The sequence below is a fragment of the Equus caballus genome, chromosome 6 (assembly GCF_041296265.1).
Source record: "Equus caballus isolate H_3958 breed thoroughbred chromosome 6, TB-T2T, whole genome shotgun sequence".
In the NCBI taxonomy this organism is placed as follows: domain Eukaryota; kingdom Metazoa; phylum Chordata; class Mammalia; order Perissodactyla; family Equidae; genus Equus; species Equus caballus.
This window is the reverse complement of record NC_091689.1, coordinates 24,336,421-24,354,875: the sequence shown is the minus strand read 5'-3', so window position 1 is coordinate 24,354,875 and position 18,455 is coordinate 24,336,421. Positions and strand designations below refer to the sequence as shown.

Below are 18,455 nucleotides of genomic sequence, written 5' to 3'. Positions count from 1 at the left end.
GATGGACACAGCAGGTAGTGGGTCTGCTATCTTGGTGGGCGTAGCAGGAGGCAAGTCTATTGTCTCGAGCTGGGTGGTCACAGGTAAGCGCAGCAATCAGTTCCTAGCCTAAGGAAAGATGCTTAATCCTTAAGGAAATGTCAACGTTGGGGGTGGGGGAGAGTTGCACCTTTATCTCAAGGGCCTTTGTTCTTGCCATGGGGAATATCTAAAGCAGATATACAATGCATGCTCAACTCGGTCAGGCCCTTTTGGAAAGATAAGGTCAGGCCGAATTAGGTTTACACCAAGTGGCTTCCTCATATTCTCCAATATATCCTATTACTTGCCATTTTTATTTGTCTGAGACGAAGTTCTACTCTCTCCTGACACTTTAGACAGAAGGCTGGGGGCTTAGTATGCCCCAAACAACGCTTACTGAAAGGACAAATGGCCTCAACCAAGGTACTCCAGGGTCCAGCGCTCTCTCCCAGAGCCGCCCACACTCCTTCGGTCTCAGTGGCTTTGCGCCTCCCAAAGACCCTCCTTTTCCAATGCCTTTCTCATCCTACTCACTCTGCAAGTGCTGCCCCCTCCGTGGACACTTCGGGGATAACCCTGGCCCTGGTTAATTTATGACCCACAACGCCCAATTCAGTATTTGGTTGAGTTCCCTTTTCCCAAGACGGTCCTTTCTCCCTAATGACGTGATTGGGGGCGGGGACCACATCATTTCTTTCTTTTGTACCTTCTCGTAGTAACAACGACTCTATTTGCTGAACCAAAAATTGTGACACACGGTCTCAAAAATAAGAAAAGCCCTCCAGGCAGATCTGAGACAAGTGTCAACCTCAGTGGCCTGGGTGGGCGTGCACCGGGAGCTCCTGCAGGGCCGTGCAGTCTCGGTCCCCTGGGCAGCTTCCGCGCCCAGCCATGAAAGAATGAGCAAGTGAGTAAACGAATGAATGTGAATGAGTGAATGAAAGAAGTCCGCAGGGAGCTTCCCGCGGCGCCGGCCCCTGGGGGCGCGCCTCTGGCCCGTCGCCGGCGGTGTCAGCCTCCCGGCGCCTGGGCTGCAGGAGGGGTTCGGCTGGCCTGCTGGCCGGAGGGAGGTGCACGGGAGCGGGTCCCCGGCCCGCGCCAGCCCCCCCGGCCCGCGGTGGTACGCTCCAGGCCGTGCTCCCCAAGCCGGCGGACGCGAGCTGTTTTGAATGGAAGGCGCTGAGGCCGGAAGTGGAAGGGACCACTCGGGAGGACGAGGAGGGGGGCACGAGCGCCGTCGCGTCTTCATTGAGGAACCGACGCGGTGAACATGGAGTTCCATGTGCGTCTTATGTAAAGAGAGCGACGGGCGCCACAGCCAATGGACGCGCGGCGCTCGCAGGCCCGGCCCCCGCGGTATGCAGATGAGGCGGCGCGGCGGCCAATGGCAGGCGCGGGGGGCGGGCGCGGCGCGCGCGGTCACGTTTTCCACTATGTGACAGCGGCGAGGCGGCGGCGGCGGCGGCGGCTCTGCAGGCTACGCGCTCTCGGCGGTGGTGGCGGCCGGGACACCGACGCGGACGGCCGGGCGGGCGGGCGAGGACGCGGCGCGGCGGTGAGTGCGCGGCGCGGCGCGGGGGCGGGCGCCGGGCTGGGGCGCAGACCGCCGTGCGGCCGGGCTCTGGTTACGTAACGGCCGCCCGGCCGGCCCGGGCAGTGGGCGGGTGGACTCCGGGCGGCGGTGGCGGCGGCGGCGGCGGCTCACGGAGCCCGCGGAGGCGCGATCCGAGAGTTTCCTGGGCCGTTTGACTCCTTCTCGGCTTGCAACCGGCCTGAGGGTGGGTACTGTTATCCCCATTTTGCAGATGGAGAAACTAAGGTCCAGAGAGGTTAGGCCGCTTGTCTAAGGGCACAGAGCTACTGAGTGACTGCCACACCGGACTGTCCTTCTCTAGATGATGTTCTTTATTGAACCCTGCCTCCGCCGGAGGGTCGGTGCAGCTGCCCCTGGGATCCTGGAGGGTCCCTTGGGGAGACAGTTTTCTGCTATGAGGCCAGAGAACCAAGTCTCAGGCTAGGGAAGGGCGGCTGCTGGGCGCTGGTCTAGGGGCTTTACCTAAACAGGCCAAGGGGCCCCTGCAGTGGATGAGCAGAGAGTCTAGAAAGTTCCTGTGCCAAGGCAGGCCTGGAAACCTTTCCCCAGGCTGGACCTCCCTGTATTTGTTCCCTCTCCCCAGGTTGGGAGAAGTGGGGGAGGTGTCCAACTTTGCCATGCAGCAGTCACACCATCCTTCTGGGTTGTACCTTGGCTACCGAGTCCCTGACATGGACCAGGACCGGGTCGGGGGACAGCCTGTTTACCCCTCCAAGAAGGCGGGGCTAAAGTGTGATAACTCCGTTGCCAGGCTTTCTGAAACCTACACAGAGGAAACCAGTTTGGAAGTCTGATTCATAGTCACAGAACCCCAGAGCCCGAAGGTCCCCTGGGAATCATCCAGGGTAACCCCTTGGCTTCACAGATCAGGAGACTGAGGCCCCGAGAGCTGCTGGGCACACACCATGGCAGGGCTGGGCCCGGGCCCAAGACGTCTCCAGGGTCTTTCCATCATCCTGAGGGTCTTGATCGGGGTGAGCTTCAGAGATTCCATGAAGGCCTGAAATTGGGTGCTGAATCCTGAGTGGTCTGAAATTTGGGAGGAGGGTCCTCAGGTCCTCCGAATGTTAACCCCAGCACCATGGGAGGAGCCCCCCCGTGAATACCCCTCAGCTCCCATGTCTCATACATCAGGGCCGCTGGCCTTGTCCCCGGCTGCAGGGGGGAGATGCCCCCCACATGCCCCACCTGGGGTTTGTGGTCCCAGGCTGGGTTTAGTGGAGAAGGGAACAAGACTGCCCCTGAAGGCTTTAACTGGAAATTGAGTTGTTAAATACAGGGCTGATCACGTTTTATAAGAGGTATGAGTGAAACAAGGCAAGAGACTCCCTATTTTTAAGTGGGAGCTCTGTGATATGCCAACTCAGGCATGGTACCGTGGGTGTTCGCAGTTATCTGTCCCTGTCATCTGGTGTGATTCACTGGTATAGAACCCACACAGCCCTGACTTTCTCTGGAGGCCGGGGTGCTGGGCGGGGAGGGGAGTCCTGCGGCCAGCCAGCCAGCTGCTGCTGGGTGACTCAGCCCCCCTCTGGGCCTCAGTTTCCCCGTCTGTAGGGAGGCTCGGATTCGAGGTCTGTTTCAATGCCTGGATTTTTGGATTCCTGTTACTCTGCGGATGATTCCCCGGGTGCCCACACACGTCACCCTGTGAGGCATTTCTGCCGAGCTTAGGAGGAAATAGGAAAGGTTCCTCTCATTCGTACTCTCTGTCCTGCACACTTAACTTTCAGAAACATACTGGTGGGCACGCCTCTGTTTTTAAATGATGACGTCGCTTCGCGGGGCCTCAGCAAACCGCAGGCTCCATCAGGTCGTTGAGCGGCTGGCAGAACCTCTCAGCAGTTAGTCAAAATAAAGAGCGACATTGAAAACCACTGTGCCCGGCAAAACTAACTAGCCACACGTAACCTGGCAGCTGTGCAGCGGCTCTGCGGCCCCAGCCCTTGTGGAAAGCTGGCCCACCTGCGGACCCAAGGGAGAACCAGAAAGTCTGGATGGGGGCCTCTGATGGGTTTGTGCCCTAAGCAGCTTCTCTGTTACGCCTTCGTTTCAACTCTGTGCTCCTTGAGTACACATCTGTGACAAGTTTGTTATTGTATTTCCAAGTCCAGAGCAAATCAGAAGCCCTAGGTGAGCAGGCGGACAGTGACTGGTCACAGGCAGGGTCAAGGCCACTGCATTATCAGAGGGGGGCAGTTCCAAAGGGAAGGAGGAGCAGGCTCCAGGCGGTGTGCCCTACCCTCTCCAGCCCCCAAGGCCTCAAGGGTTCCTGGTGCTCCTCCTGGGGTGACAGAGAGGAGTGAGAATAGGCCACCAGGCAGCTCCTTCCCCCAGCGCTGAAGCTAGGAGGGTGACGTTGTCTACAGTGTCGTTGTTTTAAATCTCTGCCTCTCCGTATCTGAGGTTTAAAGGCGGAGCTGAGAATGTTTGAAGGGGTCTCGGAGAGGCTGAGCGGGGCCTCTCCCAGTCTCCTGCCCTTCCATATTTGGACGGCCACGGTCACATTTTCCTCAGTTACCCAACTGTTGCCATGGAGAGCGTGGTGTTTATTTAGCAGGACAAACATTTTCTCCGGATTACAGCAGGCTGGCCTCGGGGAATTGACTCCTACCAGGAAGCAGCAGACGTGTTAAAATATTGGGGGTTGTAAAAGACCCAGACACAGGCTCTGAGATGCCTGTTACATAAAGCCCCAAACGGGCAGAATGAACCAGGCTGTGGGAAGTCAGGCTGGTGGTGTCGCCGGGGTGGGTGGTGGCTGGGAGGGCCACCAGGGGCCCCTGAGGAGTGGCAGTCTTCTGCCTCCACAGCTGGGCGCTGCGTACACAGGTGTGTTCAGTTTGTGGACATACATCAAGCCGTAACCTTACGGTTTGGGACTTTTCCGCGTGTATCTTGACTTCTGTTTCTAAAACTTGATTGCCTTCAGGAATTGGGCTCTATGCTGATTTCTGATTTCCACAAAGAGATGTCTTTCTCCCTCAGGCTCAAGGATATTGAGATTGAGAAGCCCTTACCAGCCCTGGCAGTGGCAGTGGAGGGTGGAACAGGGCACCAGGCTGTCCTTTCATTCCCAATTTTTTTTTTTACCGTTTATTATGGAAACCCTGAATATATGTGAAAGTAGAGAGGACCGTGTAATGAACCCCGTGAACTGTTCCATCAGCTTCAGCGGGCTTCAGGCCTTGGCCCCTCTCCTTCCAGACCCTCACCCGCGTCCTCCCGCTCCCGAATTACTGTGGGGCGATCCCAGACTATGACCTCATCGGGACTGCACTTTCTAAATGTTCCTCTGTCCTGTCAAGGCAAACCTCGCTCCCGGAGGTGTGGCCAGGAGACTGGAGACGGGGCGGGGAGCTCAGCTGCTTTCCTCCAGTCTGACCACTCTCCGAGGGCAGAGCCAGTGGGCGGACATCTGCGGAGGAGACATCTCTAGGGACAGGGGCACTCCAGCAGCCCCTTCTGAGCCCGGCTGTCCTTTCCTTCCGGGGACCCTGGCACCTTGGCTGTGAGCACCCCCCAGGGGTGGAAACACAGGTTTCGCAGGGCCCTGGCAGTGCCGGCACGCGGGCACTCCGTAAACGCTTGTGGAAGGCAGGAGGCAGAGTCTGCTTTGACCGGCATGTTGGTTTTGCTAACTTGGCAAAATGAGGTCGGTCTGTTAGAACTGTCGGTGCTGAGCGATGCATTTCCTGGAATAATGAAGTTTCAGGTGATTTGGTTTGGTTCATTGTTTCACATTTCTGCCCTGCTTGCCCAACCCTCTGCCAGAAGATTTGCTCCCTACTAAGGTAATCAGGTGACTCCTGCTCAATGAATCCTACTCGTGCCAGCTCCCAGGGGTGGGGACTGGGGACCAGCCTGGAGCTCCTCCAAGGAGCCAAGAGACAAGCCCCCAGGGCATGCCTGGAAGCAGAGTGCATGCTGGCTCCTTCCAGAGGGGTCTTTATTGCCTGGGGTCGGGGGTGGCCAGCTGAGATCTTAGTCCTTTAAATACAAGCCAGAGACACCTCTCATGGCAATGAAATATCTCCTTTTTTAAAAAAAATTGCTTGTGTTACCCATCTGTTCTCCTGTAGTAGTCGGCAGCGATCATAAAAGCTAGCGTGTGTTGGACACTTTACTGCCTTGCAGACACTGCACAGGCTGTGTCACTTAACCCTCCCGGCAGCCAACAGGAGGCAGAGGCTGCCGCCGCCCCACCCTACAGATGAGGAAACAGGGCCCTGAGGCTCAGGAACTTGCCCCAGAACACATGGTCAGGAAGTGGTGGGACCCACCGAAGACCCTGCCATCCGGGGGCTGCTCACTTAACCCCCCAGCCCTCCTAATTCACTCAGCAGGAAGGGCCAGCTGCTCATCCAGTGGGGACCATGGGATGAGATGCGTGGTACCCAGGCTGTTGGGGGCAGGAGTGAGAGGATGCTCTGGGCTCCCTGGGCAGCCCCTTGGCAACTCTGGTGAACCGTAGCAAGAGCCCTCAAAGAGGTCTCCTTGCTTCCATCAGGCCCCCAGCCTACAAGACCATTACATTGTAAGCACAGAACTCTCCCACAGTCCCCATCCCACTCAGAATGAGACCGGAGTCCTGGCTCTCCCACCGCAAGGCACCACCGGGTCTGGCTCTGACCTCATGTTGCCCTCCTATCCTCTGCCTTGTCCTCTCTGCTCCAGACTTGCCCACCTTCCTCAAACTCACCTGCCTCGGGACCTTTGCACTTGCTGCCCCCTGCCTAGAACGTTCTTCCTCCACCATCCTCCTGGCCCACTCTCTCACCCTCTTCAGTCTGTCTGTCAGTTCGAGTTCTCATAAAAGCAGAGTCTGGGCTGAGACTTAATGCCAGCACTTTCCTGTGAGATGCAATCCCAGGGCAGCACGAGTGAGGGAAGAGGGAAGTGAGGACAAAAAGGCTGGGACGCGCGCACAAGATGATGCCCTAGTGGTGACGCCCTGCTTCACACACACCTGGCTGGTCCCTCAGCCCCTTGGGGCCTCATCAGAGAGACTACCCAAAAAAAGACAGGAAGGAAGGGCGGAAAGGAAAGCTTCCTTTGAGGCGGGGGGATGGAGAGGAGATTTATCTGCCAGCCCCTTCTTTTTTCCTGACCCGCTGTGGTCTAAGTTCACCCTGGGGAGTGGCGCTCTCGGGTCCAGTTGCCTCGCCAGGCCCTCTGGCAGCAGCTGGGGAAGCGAGGGCCCACCCCGTGGTGTGGCGCTCCATCCAAGGCCAGAGACTTTCTGGGGCTGGGGGCATACTCAGCCAGAGACTCCTGGTGGCCTCAGATGTGAAGCCAGGAGGACCAGGTGCATGTGTGCCCCATGGGGTTGGGGAGGAGCGAGGCCGAGGGGCTCTGAGTCAGCACCCCACACGGGGGCTCAGGTACCAGGTCAGTGTCACCTCTGCATGGGCCTTCCCTGGACACCCTCCGTAAAACGTCCCACCCAGCCCCTCCCACGCAGCCCCTCCTGGTCCCCTGCTCTACTTCCTTCTCCTTAGCACGTGTCATTAATCTGCTGTGTATGCTGTTCCCCTGTTGATGACCTGTTTTCTCCTCTAGAACGTGAGCTCCATGGGGACAGGAAAGATGTCTGTCTTGTCCTCTGTCGTAGCGTGAGCCCTCCATGCTGTGTGCAGTAAGAGGAAGGTAATCAGCAGAAAGCAGCACCTATAACGATGCCACCACATGGCCAGCCCTGCATAAGTGCTGCCTGTCATTTTATTGTGGTTGTTACTTACTGTTCTGCGACTTGTTCATTTATGTCCTAGAATCTTCCCACCTCGCTATGTCTGGTCTCCCTCTTTTTGGTGGGTGCATAGTATTCCATAGTGCTGCTGCCCCGGGTTTTACGCTGTCAACAATAGGTGCCAGGCCCTGGGGATACAGCAGGGAGCACCTCAAAGCTCCGACACGTCGGTGTGGAGTCCGGCAGTGTCAGCGCCATGGAGGAGAGAGCAGGGTGGGGGATGCGGAGCTGGTGGGGGAGAAGATGGTATGTTTGTGCAGGAGGAACAGGCTGTCTGCAGGATGAGTGCCGTGGGCTTCAGGGAGCAGCAAAGTCCCTGAGTTCGGAGCCCAGTAGCTGGGCCAAGGTGGGGGACCACAGCAGGAGATGCTCGGGAGGCAGCCAAGGAGGCCTTGCAGAGCTGTGGGCCCTCCGTGCAGACCAGGGCCGTGCTCTGGGCCCCCTAGGGCAGGGGGCAGAGGCAGGGGACCCAGTTTGGAAGTTGGGGCTGGCGCCTGGCCAGGGTGGTCGTGGTGGACGAGGTGCCCTGATAAGACATCGATAGGCTCCCTTCTGATGGTCCTCATCACTCTGTGTGCCATGCTCACGCATCTTCGTGCACATGCACAAGCATTCCCAGAGTGGCTCCTAGGAGTGGGGAGGGGTGCGGGTCGTAAATGTTGCTGGACACACCCCAAGTCCCCTCCAGGAAGACTTTGTTGGGACACCACAGTGCGCAAGAGTCCTCTGCCTCGCCGACATCGGATGCTGTTGGTCCTGTCCACTTAGGGTGACTTCAGCCTTTGCATTTTCCCTGTGACTAGTGAGGTTGAGCATCTCCCTAAGTTTATAGATTTCTCTTGGGGGAATAGCCTCTGCTTCGTCTTTGATCTCTGTCTTCCCCAAAGGTAGCACCTTTCATTCTTCCCTTGAATTAGCTAGAACTTCCCTGAAATGTTAAAAAAGACTGAGCAGCAGACTTGCTTGTTTGTTCCTCACGTTGTTGGAACGCCGCTGGCAGTTTAGGTTGTCTGTCACTGGGGGCGTGGATAAGCTGTGGTTGTCTAAAGCCACCATGAACAGCTGTCCTCTAGCTGGGATTTCCTCCCTTGCCATGACCTTCCCCCTGCAGGGCTGTGGAGACATGATCTTCTGAAAATTTAATATTGCAGCCAAACTGTCCAGATGCACAGGACTTCCCTCCTTTGTAGGTAACCTGCTTGTTTTTCCTGTCTGGATGCTGGGAGAATTTTATTTTTACTTGAAAATATTTTTCATCAGGATGATGGAGGCTTGGACTCATCGCATAATTTTGCCTGGTATGCAGGGAGTCCTTTGATGGGCACAGGAAGTCTGTCTTCAGCCAGGAGGGTTTTCTTCACGTGTATCTTTCGTTGTGGTTTCCACTTCACTGCTCTGGTGTCTTTTCCTGAAAGAGCTATTATCCGCAGGTCAACACACAGCTTTCCTCCATGTCTCTCCTCCCTTCGTATGTAATATCAGCCCTTTGCCTGCATTTTAAAAGAGTTTCTCATGCTTCTCCTCCCCATCATTGAAACCCTTTTCCTCATTATTGACTCTGAACTTAACTTTCTAATCTTCTGTTCTGATGTGGCATTTTTGTCTCAGTCTGTGGCTTTGGCTCATCCTCCATTACCTGTTTCATGGAATCCATCATTTCTTGATTTTTACATATGACACAGAGTTGGTGCTGTCCTGAATTTGCTTGTTTCCTCCACGTCGTGGAGGTTGTATTCATTTTGTCTTTGTAGCACACTTTTTCAAAAGCCACGTCTTAGCTCTTTTCTGTGTGTGCTTGGTGAACAAGTCAAGGTCTAGTCAGACTTCCTGTTTTCCAAAGAATAATGTGCTGGATCCTCCACAGGTCCCCATCTTCAGGGACAGGTGGGCCCAGAGTCCAGCACTGTCACCTGCTGCTGTGTGGCCTTGGGCAAGTCACTGCCTGTTTTCTCGTCCTTAGAATGGAGCGGGAAGAGTAGCCTACGTGCTTTGTGGACAGTGCTCATGAGGATTCCGTGGAATGGCGTGGCTCATGCTCTTAGCGTAGTGTCTGTAGTCGGCATCATCAATCAGGCGTCTGGTCTGCTTCCCGGAGCATGTGGAAGCTGGGGGGCACATTCTGCCTTCTGGGGACCCCCCTCAGTGACCTTCCCTCCCGGCTCAGTCCCCGAGGCTGGTCTTAGCAGACTGTGTCAGCAGGTCCACTTGCCTCCTGCCTCCCTGACCTCTGAGGTCAGCAGGAGAGAGAAGCCGGGGGATCCCCCCAGCCGCAGACTGACTGGCTTGCTCTGGTTTCAGCAGCCCTCTTCCTCTTCCTACGTAGGCCCAGGGGGATAACAGCTCCCCCTGCCCCCGCCTGGTAGCCCCCAGGGTTGCACATCTTTTGTTGTTTCCGTAACCGTGACCACATCCTTTTATGCAATGCCTTCATCAAACACCCTTCTGGTTTGAGTGGGTGACTGCTTCCTGTGGGGACCCTGAGGGAGACACTTCCTGGGTCCCCCTTTCACCTTGTGACATCTCTCTGGTCCTTAGGCTTCTGGTTGAACCCCTTCTGTCTCGTGTACTCATGGTCTTTACTCGTCCCAGCCTATGGCTAGTCTGTCTCTAATTTCCGCCCCCTCCACCCACCTGCCCCCAAAGCACCAAAGTTAGCTATCAGGGCAGCAGTGGGGACTGCCCAAATGCAAACCAAGTTCCATGAGTCTGGTGCTCAAAATGCTTCCATGGCTCCTAGTCTTGTCATTTCCCGGATAAAGTACAAACTCCACGCTGGCCTCCTTCTGGTCCATCTCCCTTCCACATTCAATTCACATAGGCCGTAGTGGAGCCCAGGAACTGCCTGCAGTGCCTGGAACAAGCCCCCCCCCCCCCCGCCCCCACCCCACCGCCACTCGTGCTGCTGTAAGGCCCCTGCCTGCTCTGCCCTCTGCACAGGGTAGCACCTGCTCCCACAACCCCATCTCGCCCTGAAGTCTCCCCTTACCCGCAGCCAGGTTTGGGCATCCCCCCTGCCTGAAGCCTGGTTTTAGGGTCTCCTCTAACTTGTGATGGCCAAGATTTCTGAGAGCTACTCCTCCCCTACATCACTTGGGGAGATTTGTAAAATGCAGGTTCCTAGGCCCTGCGTGCCATTCAGTGGGAATCTGTATTTTTCCCAAAGCTCTCCTCGTGCTGAGTGGTGATCACTGATGCTCTTGTCACCTTCTGACTAGGCCATCAGCAACCCAATGTCTGGGGCTGGGGTGCCTGGTTCCACGGCCTCCCTCGTTCGTGGCAGGCAGGAGCTCAGTGAATGAGACAGAGAAGGGTACCCAACTTGACCCGACTACTGCTGTGTCATGTAGCGAAACGTGGAGGGGGATCTCACCGCGGCCCTCCGCAGTGGCCGCCAGAACCGCCTCGCTCTTCAATGCCTGACGACATCTCTCTCGTTTGCCAGCTTCATTCGGGAGCCAACATGAATGGATACGCTGAGTATGCCCCCAGCCCGCCCCACCCCACCACGGAGCCCACAGAGCCCATGCCCAGTGGAGCCCCACTCCAGGAGGACGTCGACATGAGCAGTGGCTCCAGTGGAAATGAAACCAACGAAAACTGCTCCACGGGGCGGGACTCGCAGGGCAGCGACTGTGAGGACGCCGGCAAGGAGCTGGGGATGCTGCTGGAGCCGCCCGACACCCACCAGGGGTAGGTGTGGCCTCTGGCCCGCCCAACCAAGGCGAGGCCGGTTGCTTGCTTTCTCCATGTCTCATCCTGTTGTAACTTGACTGCTTTTGCGGTCTTTATATCATGATTGCCAAATTTTTCAAGATTTTTGAAAATCTCGTTAACTCAGAACAACTGAAATTTACTAGAGTCTAGCCCTCCTTCTAATGATGCCACTGTTGACTTTGAAGATCGGAGTGCCAGTGGGTAGCTAGTGAGGATAACGAGCTCTTGGGAGGCAGAAGAGTCAGGTAGCCCCGCTGGCAGCTCCTTACACCAACGCTGCATGGTTCATAGAAAATGACCTGGCTCCTCCAGTCTTGGTTTTCCATCGCGCAATACTTATTTTTCCTGTTATCTGAAGGTTTTATGTTCCAGTTTTATCTTAACCTCATATTTTTTTAAATTGTCTTCCTATGGTGTAATCTAGCCTGTTATCACGGGTTGGACGGGGGAGGAAGTGGCTGGAACATACCATCTTCCGTGTTTTGTCTTTATTTTTTATTCTTACAGTCCAGATGCCTTTAGCCTGATGATGGCGAAGTCTGAACACAACCCGTCCACAAGCGGCTGCAGGTAAGGCCAGTCAGAGCTCCCTTAACGTAGAGTCATTGGAGAAACTGAAAGATTTGTTACTAGAGGTTAGTTCTGGGGGTGATGTGACTTTTTACAAGCTTCTGCAAGAACCTGTTAGTCTGTGCAGCTCAGTTGTGACCCTGGCCGTCCCTGTACAGGCACCAGTTGTCCCCATGGCCTGTCAGAGCCCCTGATGTTGTTAGGAATCTCTAGTGCTTCCAGTCTATCTGAGCAGACTTGTCTGCCTCTCAGACTTTTTCCTCTGGAACATTCCTCACCCTTTTTAGGTATTTATAACAAAGTATCCTTAATTTCATATCCACAGACATTTTTATATCACTGCTGGACTAAAATCCAGCTCTTAGTCCTGGGCATGTGGGCACTTTGTCACGGCCTCAGAGCCCTGATTTCTGTCATTCTTTCTGCACCCTGTACTCTAAACAGGCCCCTCTCCCTCAGCAAGTGCCGCCTGGCCTGCCTTCCTCCCATCTCTGTATCTTTAAGTTTGGAGATCTTTGTTAGCAATCTCCTTCCTCTCTGAGGTTTCCTTGTGTTCGTCATTCACATTCATGCCCCGGGAAGCCACTTTGCTGTCCTCTGTAATCTCCGTCACTCGGTCCTTTTCATCTGAGACAGGGAAGGAAGGCACAGCTCAGGGATGCAGGCTGCCTGCCAGACTGTGGGTCGACCGGCAGGCCTTGCTGGGCAGGGCCCAGCTCTCACCGTCGGGGGACTAGAACCCAGTCGGAGGGACTTCAGCAGTCTTCACTTGGGTTCAAGAGGTGGTTCTCAACTGTCTCCTCGCAGGAGACATGTGGCAATGTCAGGAGACATTTTGGGTCCTCCCAGCTGGCGAGGGTGCTGCTGGCCTCCAGTGGGTAAGGCCAGGGATGCTGCTGACATCCTGAAGTGCACCGCAGAGAACTACGTGGACTGAGATGTCCCAGCGCCCTGGTTGGGAAACTGGACTAGAGGCACGTTCTTCGGAAAAGGGCATGTGGGACGCTCACGTCTGATTGCCTCTTTCTTTAACCCCGTAGTAGCGAGCAGTCCGCCAAGGCAGACACGCACAAAGAACTGATAAAAACGCTGAGGGAGCTGAAAGTCCACCTGCCCGCAGACAGGAAGGCCAAGGGGAAGGCCAGCACGCTGGCGACCTTGAAGTACGCCCTGAGGAGTGTGAAGCAAGTGAAAGGTACGTCCGCCTCGAGCGTCTGTCCCAAACCTGTAGGTTCACAGACCCCACGTTACAGCTTGGACAGTGCTGACTTTCCAAAGCTCAACCCTGAAACAGCAGAAGGGAATTTCACAGGCCGACAGAGCTTCCGTGGATTGGAGACCCTTAATTCACTGGAAGTTTTCTACTGCACTTGACTTTTAGAGGAAAAAATTCAGGTGGGAAACCAGGTGATAAAAGAAACCTCTGTAAACGTAAAAGTCTGTGCTCTGGGCTGGGGTTGGGTTGTGTTCAGGAGAGTCCAGCACCTTCCAGGCTCTGGCTGGAGAGTTGGTGACCTGTGGTGGGACCTGCCGTGTGAGCCCCTCAGAATGGGATTGAAGTGAAATGGAGTTAAAGCCCAAAGCATTTAGTGAGGGCCAGGCCCTCCTTTAAAACACGTGAAAGATACAAGGGTGGGTATTGCTAGATCTGATCCTCAAAGGACAATATTTTAGAGCCTCACGATTCAAGACCTTGGGCAGTTTGTTTCGAGTTGATCTAAACTTGTGTGAATTTCCGCGATGGTGGTCTTTGAACCAGGAGGCAGGCACACGGGGCGGAGCACCGCCCTCCGTCACAGGTGCCCGCAGCCGGCCTCCAGCATCCAGATGCTGCTTCCATTTGTGGGTGTGTTTGGATTTTATTATTAGATGGCAGAATATGTAAGAGCTTTTAGAACTGGTCAGTGGAACAGACTAAGGCTTTCATCTGAGAATACACATGCAGAACTCCTCATGGATGCAAAGCAGGAATCTATGAACAAACGCCACAAATTGCAGAAATGTTCGCATCATCGAGCTCAGACACTTGACTTTTCAGTAAACTCCAGGCCCTTTGAATAACTTCCGACAGAGTTCAGTCTTCCATCAATTGCTCCTATGACTGCCCCTTCCTCCGGGTGGGCACCCCCTTCTCCTGGGGCTCAGATAACCGCGGGTGTCTCTGTCTCCAGGGCAGGTGAGGAGCCCCCTGCCGTGGAACAGGTGCTGGCATTTCTAGAGAACCGAGCCCTCGACCCCTGGCTGGGCTGTTCTGCAAACAGCCCATCCCAGGGAATTCACGCCCGTGACCCCTGCACTGGGGGTCATCTTAGGATGGTTAAGCTCTAAAAGTTGGTCGGAAAGGTCCACACAGCCTTGCCTTCCAGTCTGTTTCTGGGAAGAGGGAATGTGAGCTTCGAGAGGTTTTAGGATTTCCTCCAGTGTTTCAGAGATGACAGCAGAAGTCTCGGAGGAAGTGTACATAGACGCATTTCTGACCTTAGAGCAGTGGATGCTTAGGCGGACCCTTTTCCTTACAGTGGAACCCACCAGCTCCTGCACTTGACGCCTTCCTTAGCTGTTTTGATCCCTTATGACAAACAAGCAGAGACAGAAGAAAAGTCAGCATCTCACTAGGTCAGAGGAGGGAGCTTCCTTACCTAGCAGATGTGTGAGCCCAGCCCCCACTCCACCCGTGTTACACATGTGCACTGAGGTCCCAGGAGACTGTGCACATTAAAAACGCACGTTATAATAGAAAAACTTTAAAGGCTGAGATAAAGGAACAGTGGCTTTATTCTGTCATCATCAGCTACTGTGTCAAGGCATGGCATACAGTCAGGGCAGGGTTTGTCACTAATAACCGTGGATACAAAGCTGTATTTCAAAGTCTCCTATTTTCTAACGTTTGGATAACTTTTGTCGGCACGTCTTTGCTGCTTGTCCCATGTGGTCTGTCTGGGAGAGCGTGTGCCAGGCATGAAGGGTGGGCTCTGCTGTATGCTGGTTTGTGCTGCCTTTGGGGCACCCTCTTCAGCCCCATGTTTCTCTGCAGGCTCCTCTCTAGGCCGTGTGCCTTCATGAGGGTTGATAGAGTGAAAACAGCTGACATGCTGGGCCAGCCCTCTGGGGCGCACACAAACTGCAGGGCCAGGCGGTTCTCTGAAGGGTGGAGAACACTGGGGGCTCCTCTGCCCTCAGGAGGCCTTGGTGGATAGCACGGGGATGGTCCACTCTCACCAGCCCACTGAGGGCACAAGCTGAGTACCAGGTGTGGCTGGTCAGTGCTGGTCAGGCCTAAAAATGCCATGTGAGAATCTGTCTGGTGCCCCTGGGGTGTGTGCTCCCCTGGGGAGGGGCGGCTCTGGGGGCCGCAAGCCTGTGGAAGGAGGAACTGCGGGGCAGGTCGCTGTCTGGTCCGCTGGCATGTCGGGTGTTTCGTTCTTGGCACCCACAATAGCTCGAGAACTGGGAAGGGGGGCCCACATCAAGAGGGCGTTTCCTGCCCCTCCAGCAGTCTACTTCTGGATTTGAGAGTACGTTCAGAAACGGCCCAGTTCCTGATGTCTGCAAGGTGGAGAATCCAAATCAGACACGACCGAGCCTCGGGTCCAGAGGCCTCGCACACGCTTGGCGGGATCCCGGGTCCAGCTCCAGGCCGCGGCCCTGGGTTCCCCTCGCCTGAGGGCTCCCCTTTGCAGAGCCGGCTGCGGCCGTGGCTTTGTCACCCCAAAGCTGTGCAGGACGATCCAGGATGCGTGGCCCTCGTCTGCAGGTTCTGTTCTGAACAGTTTGTTCCAAATGTTGCTTCTTGTGCCCAGTGTTTTCCACCCGTTGATTCTGTCTGGATGGAAGCATCTGGCCAAGGCCACTGAGAGTGGCAGGTGCAGGGCTGCCATAGCCGTCCTACGTGGAAACATTAATGTTGTGTCACGATTCAAGACCTCATGGGGAAGTGAGGGTTAGGTAGAGCTCTGTGGCCAGGGTATTTAGAATAATGTATATTTATCATTTAAAAAGTTCTGTAATCAGTCAGAGAAAGATGAACTCTATATGACTCCACTCATAGGTGGAAGTTAGTATATTGACAAGGAGATCTGATCGGTGGTTACCAGGGATAAGGGGGGGTGGGGGGAGGGCACAAAGGGGGAAGTGGTGTACCCACAACATGACTAACAAAAATGTATAACTGAAATCTCACAAGGTTGTAATCTATCATAACATTAATTAAAAAAAAAAAAGGGGGCCGGCCCGGTGGCGCAGCGGTTAAGTTCGCACGTTCCGCTTCTCGGCGGCCTGGGGTTCGCTGGTTCGGATCCCGGGTGCGGACATGGCACTGCTTGGCAGCCATGCTGTGGTAGGCGTCCCACGTATAAACTAGAGGAAGATGGGCACGGATGTTAGCTCAGAGCCAGGCTTCCTCAGCAAAAAGAGGAGGACTGGCAGTAGTTAGCTGAGGGCTAATCTTCCTCCAAAAAAAAAAAAAAAGTTCTGTAATCAAAGGCCTTCTGATTTTTCAGGGAAAAAAAGATTTCTGTTGGTTTCTGTTTGTTCTATTCTCTCTATGTCCCAGGAGATAGTCCCCGTAGCCCACTTTCTCAGGAGAACAGTAGAGCCCCCAACACGTGAGAATTAGGAACCATTTCAGTCCTCCCCTTCGTCTCTCCTGCAGCCAACGAGGAGTATTACCAGCTGCTGATGTCCAGTGAGAACCACTCCAGCAGCGCAGACGTGCCCTCCTACACCATAGAGGAAATCGAGAGCGCCACCTCCGAGTTCATCGTGAAGAACGCGGTACGTATCTTCCACCGGTGGAGGCTTCCTCTAGAAAGCTCGTTGTCAGCTGCACGAGATCTTTGTCCGGGTAAGCTAGCTGAGCCGCCGTGGCCGGTGGCTTTACAGTGAAGCAGCAGAGTCTGGAGCTTCAGGAAATGAGTTTGTGCCTTAAAAAAAAAAAAAAAAGAATATAAAGTAGAGAAGTAGCAGTTGTGTGCAGACTTCTGCTGTTTTCTGTGAGACTGTCCTTGTCTCGTGGCTGGTTCCTCCCCATTCCTCGCGTGTATAAGGATGACCTGCCTCGCCGAGTGTGGTGCTCGCATGGGGGTAAAGGACACACTAGGTGACCGTTGGTTCGCTTGGCGGGGGCCTGGCATTTTAACTCAGTTTCAGAAACTCCAAAGTTCCTGCATTCTTAGGTAACCCATAAAGAGCCTCCCTCTCCCCTCGCCGCCCCTGGAGGTCTGGGGAGGGGAGGTGAGTCACCGTTGTGCTCACCATCCGCAGTTCTCAGTCACTGAGAGTAGATGGAAGGGCAGATGGGGATCCAGACAAAGCTGGCCGGGAGAGTGGGCTCCCCAGCCCTTCCCAGCTCCTTCCTCCAGTGCCCCCACTGCGGCCTAACCCCAGGGAGCCCCAGCCCTGAGCTCAGAGGGCCAGCTGGCAGGGAGAGAGCCCACGGTGGGCCAAAGGGGCCCCACCTCCCCAGGCTGCCCCTGGCCCCCAGGAGAGGAATGTGCTGGCAGAGGTTTGTGTTGACAGCCCAGGCGAGAGAGGGAGAGGGGCTGGAGGGCCGCCCTTCACCTCCCAAATCAGCCCAGCCCAGACGCCAGGGAGCCCCATGCCCGAGAAGGCTGAATGGTCTACACCTGCAGGGAATCGGCACACCGGGGCTCCTTTTGGCCATGGAACTCCAGTGTGTTTTTCCAAATAACATCCCATTTGGACCCCAATATACCTAAGAAGGGAAAGTAGAATTATTCTAGTCAGGGCTGAGGAGAGGGGCCTGGCAGCTCCCTGACCCTCCACTTGTCCTCCTCCCTTCCTGTCTGCTTGCCCCACGTCTGTGCCTCTCAGGAGAGGAGTTCCCGTCCATTCCCCTTCTGTCTGTCCTCACCGGAGCCATGTTTTTCCTTTCCAGGATATGTTTGCTGCAGCTGTGTCCCTGGTCACTGGGAAAATCCTGTACATCTCTGACCAAGTTGCCTCCATCTTTCACTGTAAGAGAGACACCTTTTACGATGCCAAGTTCGTGGAGTTCTTGGCTCCCCATGATGTTAGCGTGTTCCACAGCTCCACCACGCCTTACAAGCTTCCCCCGTGGAGCATCTGCGGGGGCGCAGGTGAGGGCCCCGCGGCATTGGCCGCCTTGTCCTTCCTCCTGGCAGCAGGGGGAGGTGGGGACTTCTGCCTTCCCGGGGTGAGGGCCGGGCTGGGGCCACCCCCAGATGTGGGGCGTGCTCCCCATGTCTCCTCTGCTGGAGACCCGTACAGTGTACTCACCCAAAGGGGCCGTCGGCTGCCCTTTGTCCAGGCAAAGGATAAGAAGTTGTTTGTTCAGAATAAATTTAGAGAGAAGGATGGTTTTTCATAAATTTCAGAGAGGGAGAGCCGTTTCGGGAGATTTTCAGAAATGGTAGGCGTTTTGGAAGGGAAGCTGTTCCGAGCAGCTGGAACCTTGATGTGAGTATGTGAGTCTGCAGAGCGTGTGGAAGGGCCGCGGTGCATCTGGAAGGGAGTCGGGGCGTAGGCGGGGCGCCCCACCTTCTGCAGGTGGTGTGACGAGGTCCAGGTGACGTGGGAAGTGCTCCTCGCCTTGGCCACAGGCAGCTTCGTGAGTGTAGACTATGACATCCTCCTGGGCTTGCCCACAGGCTCTCCAGGCACTTGAGGCTCCAGTCTGCACAGCGGGCGCTGCTGCCCCTCGATGCAGGGCGTGCAGTGTGTCCACTGGTCTCCTCGTGTCAGGCGTCTTGCCCCAGCCCTGCCCTCCCTGCTCCTTGCAGCAGGGCCCTTGCTGTTAACTGTGGCATGTCCGCGTCCTCCTCCACC

At 55.5% G+C, this 18,455-nt stretch overlaps 1 protein-coding gene across 3 annotated transcripts in view; it reads left to right on the top strand.

Annotated features, from left to right (window-relative positions):
- The first annotated feature begins 1,415 nt into the window (after positions 1 to 1,415).
- The window catches only part of PER2 (period circadian regulator 2), a 42,528-nt gene continuing 25,488 nt past the window's right edge, over positions 1,416 to 18,455 (top strand). Inside the window, exons 1-7 of one of the 3 annotated variants that reach the window (XM_023642710.2) lie at positions 1,610 to 1,799; positions 7,178 to 7,264; positions 10,807 to 11,054; positions 11,586 to 11,648; positions 12,689 to 12,843; positions 16,300 to 16,421; positions 17,545 to 17,746. In XM_023642710.2, the coding sequence (XP_023498478.2) occupies positions 10,825 to 11,054; positions 11,586 to 11,648; positions 12,689 to 12,843; positions 16,300 to 16,421; positions 17,545 to 17,746 (772 nt within the window). In that variant the 5' untranslated portion in view covers positions 1,610 to 1,799; positions 7,178 to 7,264; positions 10,807 to 10,824. Of the gene's footprint in view, positions 1,577 to 1,609; positions 1,800 to 7,177; positions 7,265 to 10,806; positions 11,055 to 11,585; positions 11,649 to 12,688; positions 12,844 to 16,299; positions 16,422 to 17,544; positions 17,747 to 18,455 lie in introns of those variants that run through there. The other 2 variants (XM_023642708.2, XM_023642712.2) reach the window with 2 other exon arrangements.